This window comes from Octopus sinensis, unplaced genomic scaffold, assembly GCF_006345805.1.
Source record: "Octopus sinensis unplaced genomic scaffold, ASM634580v1 Contig17423, whole genome shotgun sequence".
In the NCBI taxonomy this organism is placed as follows: Eukaryota; Metazoa; Mollusca; class Cephalopoda; order Octopoda; family Octopodidae; genus Octopus; species Octopus sinensis.
In genome coordinates, this window is record NW_021835051.1 from 24,797 (window position 1) to 35,000 (window position 10,204).

A 10,204-nucleotide genomic window follows, 5' to 3' on the forward strand; every position below is an offset into this window, starting at 1 on the left:
TGTGTGGTTGGTCGACCTTCAAGAAATGACAGCTACAACTTCTGCAAGTCACTCAGATACTTCTTTTTCAGAAGAGGAAAGGCACTTTGGATAATGTCCTCCGAATCACTCTGTCCAAAAAGCAAAGCAAAAGAAAACAATATCCAAAGCAGATGGGATAATTAAGACTTAAAAAGCTTTTAACCATAGGTCTGCTCGAACAGGCACAACCTTGAAGCAAACCAGAAACAAATCATATACTACCAGTTTAATGTAAGAAAGACGCGGGGGGAATGTAACCCCTGTGGCTTCCTGCTTCTTCGATTAAATTGAAAGAAAAGGAGACAAACAATGGGCGCAGTGGGAAGAACTTGTATGATATGTTTGTTGTATCACAACTGATCTAAACATTGAATATTATCATCGTAATAATTTCATAATAGTTATTCATAGCTTATTTTCGTTGAATTGTACAAAGGAGTATACCGCAATTAGCAAAATAGAGAAAGCTCTACATCGAGGAAATTACAATATCAAAGTTTTAAAGGAAAAGGTAAACATGACCACCACCATATTGCTCGAAGTTTTGTCTATTTCTAATCTCTATATATCACGATGCATACCTACAGATAGTGCTCATGATATATCAGTCTAGGTATATAACCATGTGTGTCAATTTAATAAACTCTATGGAGGAATACTAAAGAAAGGAAACATAGACAAATACAATAATTCACGATCGTTGAACTGTCAGTATTCTGCGAAGAAATAGGACCTCTGCTTTCAAAGAGATGTATTTTCAGTTATATCTAGTATACCTTAAATAGGTACGCTAAAACACATATATATGACTGATGTATATCACAATCCTGTTACACGGATATTATCATTCACTGGAACATAAGTGATGCCTGGTTGCTTGCCTTCTAATTTCATTGGTGCTTTTATAGGTTTTTCCAACTGAAATATCTGTAAGATTTTTGTAAAAGTGATGAAAGCTTCCGTATTAACCAGTGTCACTCCTGCACACATTCTTGGACCTACAAATAAAGCAGATGTTACAAATAAAACGATATACATACACATGTGCTAACATGTGATAAAATTTGAATATATTTACCCGCACACACAAACACACACACACATACATTCACACACATACGTACGCACACACTCACACAATACATTTATAATTAAAATGTAAACATAGGTTCATTGAACAAATTTAAATATCACAGCCTTTACATTTCACTATTAATATTTATTCATCGTACATAAGGACTATGAGCCTGAAAATGTTTTCGAGCAGTAGTCAATGCTGTATCAAAGCTGATAAGCCGTCATTGACTTTAGTTTAGGTGTAAATATCTTTCCTTTGTGAAGTCGAACAAACTTCTCTTCATAGACACACACGTCCTGATCAACGTCAGACGTCAGAAATCGATTTTCATGAAATAACAACCAAGGTTATTGAAATACGCGTGGCGCCTTCTGAAAAAATTTTGACCACAAATTTTGAAAACATTTTTGAAAAAATTTTAACGAAAATTTTCTAGAAGAATTTTCAAAAAAAATTTAAGAAAAATTAAAACCCAAATTTAGAAATATTCTTGAAAAAATTTTGACCAAAACTATCAAAAAAAAATTTTCAAAAAATTAAAAAATATTTTGACCAAAATTTTCGAAACAATTTTTGAAAAGATTTTGACGAAAGATTTCAAAAAATTTTTTTTTAAATTCGAAAATTTTCGTCAAAATTTTTTCATAAATATTTTGAAAATTTCTGGTCAAAATTTTGACGAAAATTTTTTATAAAATTTTTGAAAAAATATTGACGAAAATTTTTGAAAAATTTTCAAAACATTTTGACGAAACATTTTTGTTAAAATTTTGACGAAAATTTTCGAAAAATCTTTGTAAAAAGTATGTGTTTGTATGCACGCCGGGCGAAATGCGTAACCGTATTTCGTCTGCCGTTACGTTCTGAGTTCAAATTCCGACGAGGTCGACTTTGCCTTTCATCCTTTCGGGGTCGATTAAATAAGTACCAGTTATGCACTGGTGTCGATGTAATCGACTTAATCCGTTTGTGATTCCTTGTTTGTCCCATCTGTGTTTAGTCCCTTGTGGGTAGTAAAGACATAGGTATATGTATGTGTGTGTATACATACATACATACATACATACATACATACAAACAAAAGTACCCTGTTGTTGATGTTGAAATTCCAATGAAGGAACTTTGGATGTGGGTTAGAAGCCGGCTCTTTCTCTATTGGTAAAAAAATCTTGAAATAAAACTGATAATTGGTATACATACATACATACGTGCATGCATTCATGCACACATACATACATATATACAAACGTATATCGTACATGCATGCATCCATCCATACATACATACATGCATAAATACGTACATACATACATACATACATATATGCATGCATGCATACATACATACATACATACTTACATACATACATATATACGTACATACATACATACATACATGCATGCATACATATATACATACATATATACGTATATACATACATACGTACTTACATGCATACACAAGCACTCAAGCTCACGCGCACATTGGCGCGCAACAATGTCTCAGACAAACGCAGCTTCCATAAAAGACTAAAAATATTCATCGAACATTTTGCAAATAGCAACGAAAGATCTTTGACAAAAAAACAAACAAACAAACAAACAAAAGCAAAACAGACGATTGACTGTTTAACCAAGTTAAACAAACAATCTATTAGTTAGTTGGATTTCTAACCAATTGACTAATAAAAAAGGACTGGAATCGAGCCAGTATGTGTGTTATTACTCCTTGCATAATGTCTCTCCCTGGACACAACAAAATTTCTATCAACACACGAATTCACACAAAGAATCTTGCAAAGCCAATGCAAAAACGAAATGATAATTTATCTTATAGTTTTATTTGCGTAAATTATACGAAGGAGTGTACACGAATTAGCAACATAAAGAAAACTGTAACTCAAGGAAATTGCGAAGGGAAAGGAAGACATTTTGTCCACCATATTGCTCGAAATTTTGTCTATTTTTATTCTCTATATGTCATGGTACATATCCGCATATATTCCTATTGATATACCAGCATACATATATTACCATGTGTGTCTATCGAATAATATTGTTGGAGAACTACCAAGAGTGAAAGCATAGAGAAATACTATAATTTACTATCGCGGATCTGCCAGTATTCTACAAAGAAAATGTTTCTCTACTTTCCAAAAGATATCTTCTCGCTGTCCAAATTCTGACCAAATTACATCACAATGATATTGCACGGATATCATCATTCGTTGGGGCATAACTGAGGCCAGACATGTTGCCCTCTAGCGTCATTGGTGTTTCGTCAGGTCTTTCCAACTGAAATTTCTGTAAGATGTTTGTAAAAGCCAGGAAAGCTTCCATATTGGCTAATGACATTCCTGAACACATTCTTGGACCTACAAATAAAGCAGTAGTTATAAATTAAACAACACACACTATGTATGCTAAATATGTATCATATACAAGTGATAAAAATTAGATAAGTCGTCATTGATTTTAGTTAGGTGTGAATATGTTCTGGCTGTTATCTCCTACACCCTTTATATAGTCGAACAGACTTCCAGTCATAGACACACACGCCCTGACAATAGTCAGATGTTATAAATGGATTTCCAGAAACTACAACCATCCTGAAATTACCCAGTGTATTCAAGCACACGGGATTGCCTTCAAGATGACTGTTAATATAAAGGGAGGTAAGTGTTTCCCATAGCGCGAAGTTATAAATTTGAATTTGAAATCGAGGAATCAAGTAATTTTATTAAAAATATGTTATTAAATGAATAAGATAAACAAATCGAGGCTTGCTCACAGAAATAAGGATATATCTCGGGAGAAAAAATGACAAAATATTTGTTTAGAGAATAAATATTCTATGTAGCGTATTTAGTGGAACATTGATGCATATTTTGTTGAAGCGATGAATATCAATACGCACTTAAATAAGATTTGAAGTAGATTGCTGTTTTATAGTGTCTCATTTTTACTAATGTCAAACCAACTCTGGTGATTCTACAATTCAATAATTAAATCTCCCCTTAACATACAGTTTTTAAACAATCATTAGATAGTCTAGCTGTAGATCGAGGCAAATGTTGTGTTGGTCACGACTGGGAACCGTTTGATTATAGATATACTAAATCATTAGAATCTATTTACAATACTTACCCGAACCGAAAGGTAAAAAAGCCTCATTTTTCTTTAACTCATTATTTTCATCAATCCATCTTTCAGGACGGAATTCCTCTGGTTTATCCCAATAATTCGGATCAGAATGAGCTTCCAATAATAAGAATGAAACGAGAGTATCTTTTGGAATATCATAACCTTGAAGAGTTGTTTGAACTTCAGCGGTGTGTGGAGCAGTTACAGAAGCTAGAAAAAAGAATCTTTGTAAATATTTACAGAGCCCAAATTAACGATAATCTAAATTAAATATGTTACTATGGATATCATAATAACTTTGATGTAATTATTCTGTGACACCTTTATAAGCATTAGTTAATGTGGAGTTGTATTGAACCAAAAATTTCGTTCCGTAACACTGTTGCTGTAAAATTGGGTATTAAATTAGTCTGTGTTGCAACGTTAGAGATCTGAGCTTATGTAACACTGGATTGACGAAATGTTGTAATGTAACAATACAGATTAGAACTGAAAGAGAATTGATCATGTCAGAATGAGTTGACTTTCAGGGATGGTATAACCAACAAAGTTTGAGATTATATTACAAAAGTGCTTACTAACAATAAAAACAATGTAATTCACAAGGAAATTTTGCCATTAACACAGGGATGTAAAAGTTTTGGCGCGAATATCATTGGCGTACTGATTCAAGATCGATATGAATTACAAGAGATATCGTTGTATTTTGAAAATTGCATGACGGCCTTCTTACCAATTGTCCCAATTCTGTGAACCTCAAAAAGAGTTGCTGCAACGTATGTCATATGTGGTTTGTCTTCCATTGTAACAGGTCTGGTCCCATTGGTGATCTGAAATAGATAAGCATTCACAAAAGACTTAATTCATAATACATGCATACAAACAAACATACATACATACATACATACATACATACATACATACATACATACATACATACATACATACATACATACATACATACATACATACGTACGTACGTGCGTACATACTTATCTCTTTGAAAATCGAAGTAAAAGAGAATATCTATGGACAACTGCTTCGAAATCTCCAGCTTCTATATCCAGGCTCTGAATTCATATTCATACTAATAATACTTGGAGCACTAAGTTTTGTTAAAGGAGAATGTGGATAAACTGGGATTTTCAGAGAGAGAAATCGGCCAGCTAATTCGTACATTACAAGTGCAATCTGTGAGTGGAACTGTAAAAATATGCAACACTTTTCTCAAGTTCAAATGTGAATTTGTCTATGTTAACTACATCTCAAAGATGGAACCTTGTCTCTTTATTGACATCACCTCCCTACAACCGTTAACAAAGTTACCATTATTGTATTATCTGATATACTAAAACTCTATACCACGATCTCGCACCAATATGGACTGGAGGGAATAAGTTTCTGGCTGGAAAAATTCTTTTATGAAATCCCAGACAGAAGTAAAAATGTTTAATTACCAAAGGATTAAAATTCATCCTTAAAAACAATGTTTTCGAGTTTAATGACAATATTTATGAACAAATATCTGGGACAGCTATGGGGGAAAAAGTCGCCCCAATGCAAATCTAGTCATGGTATACATGGAGTTCCAGATATATGAACAATGTAACTTAAAATATGGCTTGGATTTCCATAAATATTTACTAGAAAATTAGAAACGCTACTTATATGACTTCCTTAAAAGCTCATCGATTCTGTACCAACACGCCGAACAGGAACACGAGGGATCAATCAACAACATAGAAATTAAAATATTGTCCACACATAGAACAGATGCAACAATTAGACAAATTACAGAAGCTACACACATAATAGAAGATAAACCTAGCCTGAATAGGAAACTGGAATGGAACACTAGCACACACTACAACATATGACGTAGAGGATCCCCATAAACTGGTTACAATATAAACAAAACCGAAAACATAATAAATAAGATACACAGATAAATAAACAAATAGAAATAAATAACTACATAAGATTTTTTGTTTAATTTAAAATATTGTTTTTGATTTATTATTATTATTACTAGTATTGTTGTTATACATACATACATACATACATACATACATACATACATACATACGTACATACATACGTACATACATACATACAAGCATACGTAATGATAATAATAAGTGGATGTAAACACATGAACAAATAAGAATAAACAAAAACAACAACAACAAAATCAAATTACACGAACGTATATAAACAGAAGATACAAATATTACAGGCCCCTCCCCACACACTAAATAAACATAGACGCACATAAAGATATAAGCATGCGCAAATGAAGACATACAATAGAAATACAAAATGGCTGACGGTTAGTAAGGAGAGACACAAATAAGAAAGAAGAAAACAAAGGACCACTGTTGCGGTCACAGGAGTGTGACGAAAGAACTCTGGCCGAAATAAGATTAAGATTAATGTAAAAAATAAATAACACTGAAGCAATATAACACCAAATATATAGTGCGCCTGTTTTTTTTTGGCTAAACTGGCAAAATGACCATTCCGAAATATAACAATATCTGTTTCAACACACAACTTCACATAAAATATCTTGCACAACAAATATATAAATATACAAACACACACACACACAAACACATATATATATATATCTATCTAAATATATATATGTATATATATATATATATATATATAATATATATATATATATATATATATATATATCCATATATATATATTTGTATGTTTGTATGTGTGTGCGTGTGTGTATATGTGTGTGTGTGTGTGTGTACAAGCATTCATGAAACCATAACTTTTGAATTATTATCGGACACGCTCAATGAAAAAGTGCATGGTATAAACGAAGACGTGTTTTGTGAGGTTCATACCTGTCAATTTACCCCACCCGCACACATTCACACGCACAGCCGCGTACACACGCACACAAAGAGAATGTACTGTTCGCTTTTTTGTAGCATCAGTAAATAGTTTTCAGTCCAACTATCGTAAGATATCATTTAATGACGGCAGGAGTTGTACGTGAACTACTTGAAATTTCATACCCGATTAGTGCAATCATCGGACAGGCTTGTTTCGCGTATTATACATGATTCAGCGATCTGGCAAGCTCAAACGATATGGCTACTCTGTGAGTAAACGCGAGAAAAATAGCAGAGGGCATTAAGAAATATTTGAAAGGAAAAGAAAGTATAAAAATTACACAATTAATCTATCTTCTTAAACTCTATTAACTATTAAAACAGGACAAATATATAAATAATTTACCTGTACAATTTCTTTTCGACACTTCTTCTGTACATCCGTGTATTTGGCCATACAGAGAAAAGCCCAGGTAAGATGGTTAGCAGTCGTGTCGGTTCCAGCCAGAAATAAGTCGCAAATTGTGTGGAACATATTCTCATCTTCGATGTAGAAATGATAATTAGATTTAAAAGCTTAATAATTTTCTCATAAATTTCCCAACTTAATTAAATATATATATATATATATCTATATATATGTATATACGTATTTATGTATGTATGTATGTATGTATGTATGTATGTATGTATGTATGTATGTATGTATGTATGTATGTATGTAAGTAAGTATGCATGCATGTATGTATGTATGTATGTATGTATGTATGTATGTATGTATGTATGTATGTATGTATGTATGTATGTATGTGTGTGTCTGTGTCTGTGCGTGTCTGTGTGTGTGCATATAAAGAAAGCATGTTTGGGAAAGAGAAAATTATATGGATTATTTATTATAGAATGTTGTTTCTTCAAAATAATTTATAATATACCCTTTATATCTTTTATATTTTATTTCATGATTAAAATAATTCTTTTTGTTGTTAATTTCTGTTATTGACATCATTGAAGAATTATAAGAATACAATTAACAGCTCATACAAAACTCACCAGTTAACGTTTCACTGTTTGGTTCCTTCTGAAGCGTCAGCAAATACATATCAATGAAATCTCTTATGTTTTCAGCATTAAACGTTTCTTTATGTTCTATGATTTTATCTTTTATGTAACTTTTCACCTTCTCCTGCTTCCTTATAACCTTTTCTATCTATAACAAGACAGTCAACAACAACAGTAACGTATTTGCCGAATTAAATGTTTTACAATATAACATTTTTTATCAAATCACACTTAATTCTATGTTTATATCTAGTTGGAGCTGACTTTCTTATTGAGTCAATAAAAATAAACACAATTATTCACCAATCTAACCACTATAAACCAGTTGGTAATAAAATTCTTTATTTCCAAACTACCAACGCCATATAAATTGCACACGGAATTACATTTAATTGTAAGATAAATTATTTATCTTGCATGGAATTGTTTTGAAGTAGCGAGTTATATATTCATATGTACACACACGTACACACATTAGACATTCAGTAGTACAACACAAAAAAACCCAAATATATGGCACACTAGGCATAACAACAACGTGAAGTTCCAAAATTGTCTCTTGAGGTTTCTGGGTGAGACTTGGAGCCAACTTGTACAGACATAAAGCAAAAGTCAATCATAGAACGATAATAATAATAATAATAATAATAATAATAATAATAATAATAATAATAATAATAATAATAATATAATAATAATGTGCGCGTTTAAATTCGGAAAGTTTGTGAGGAAGCCGTTGCCCCAATTCACTGACTTTCCCGATGGCACGCAGGTGTCGGTGAATGGTTGATTGACCAGATCCAAGTTACAATGGGATTTTCTTCCACCAGGGTTTGCAGGACGTCCTCATCGAGCTCTACAGATCTTCCAAGATGAGGCTTGTCTTCTAGGCTTCAGTTTCCGGCTCGGAGTTTCTGGAACCACTGTTGACACTGGCTTACGCTTATTTACCGATCCTCATACACTGCATTAATATCCCTTGCCTTTTCCGTTGCCTTCTTGCCTTTACTGAACTCATAAAGCAAAATATGCCAAATATGTCCCTTTGTCACTTCCGTTATAGATTCGAAAAAGTAACGGTTAAAATCGAACTGCATTCTTTAAAACTTGCATTAAGAATAAAAATATGGTAAAATTGCCATCTGCTTTTACAGGTAAAATTACAACCTGCTTTTACAGGTAAAATTACTACCTGCTTTTATAGCAAGTTGATGCAGGCAGTTTATCCCTTTCGGCTCTGACATTTAGTTTATGCAACTGAAAAATCTGCATTATTTATGTTTTTTTTTTTCAATATGTAGACCAATTATAAAAATCTGAAAGACTCTCTCTCTCCTCTTCCCACAGCCTAATGAGAGGCGTTTTCAAAACCGTAGGGGTAAAGTCACTTTCCCTACTTAACAGTAATATAGATTTGAACGTAGTATATCCGCTTTCTGCGTTCAAGGGATGAAATAAGTTAACACGAAATTTCGGCATATTTTTTATCAAGCAATTATCTTCAGAATATTCTTGAAACCTGGATTTGAATTTTTTTTAATATACCCTGGATTGTAAAGTTGATTTAATATTCGTAATCTGATGTGAAGTTTTTATACTTACGGGAGAATTCCACCGAAAAAATCTGAGAAGTGGTAAGAAATTTTCTGGTACAAATATACTAATATATTTGAACACATCTTGAAAATGTTGAACGATCTCCTGAAACTCAGAATCACTGTATTTGATCCTTCAAAAAGAAATCAGCAAAACATCATACATTCATAGCATGGCCGCAGTCAAATGACTGAAACAAGTAAAAGAATAAAGAATACACACACACACACATACACACACACACACAAACACACACACATATACTTTCAATAATAATAATGAGTAAAATTAATTAATTAATAATTCGGTATGTTGAAATAACCTTTATCGGTAACCTTATACAAAAATTCTATAATTATAAGCATAATTATAATTAGTATTCAGCAAAATGCTTCACCACATACCGAATAAGAAATAGGAGTTAAATACTATTCTTCTATAATAAGATA

The 10,204-nt window shown here is 32.4% G+C and overlaps 1 protein-coding gene across 2 annotated transcripts in view; it reads right to left on the bottom strand.

Annotated features, from left to right (window-relative positions):
- Nucleotides 1-439: 439 nt before the first annotated feature.
- LOC115231110 (cytochrome P450 2U1-like) overlaps nt 440-10,204 on the bottom strand; it is a 13,074-nt gene continuing 3,309 nt past the window's right edge. The window contains exons 2-7 of one of the 2 annotated variants that reach the window (XM_036499946.1): nt 9,762-9,888; nt 8,151-8,307; nt 7,507-7,643; nt 4,976-5,072; nt 4,246-4,452; nt 440-1,019 (exon numbers count right to left, since the gene is read on the bottom strand). In XM_036499946.1, the coding sequence (XP_036355839.1) occupies nt 841-1,019; nt 4,246-4,452; nt 4,976-5,072; nt 7,507-7,643; nt 8,151-8,307; nt 9,762-9,888 (904 nt within the window). In that variant the 3' untranslated portion in view covers nt 440-840. Of the gene's footprint in view, nt 1,020-2,836; nt 3,474-4,245; nt 4,453-4,975; nt 5,073-7,506; nt 7,644-8,150; nt 8,308-9,761; nt 9,889-10,204 lie in introns of those variants that run through there. The other variant, XM_029801194.2, reaches the window with a different exon arrangement.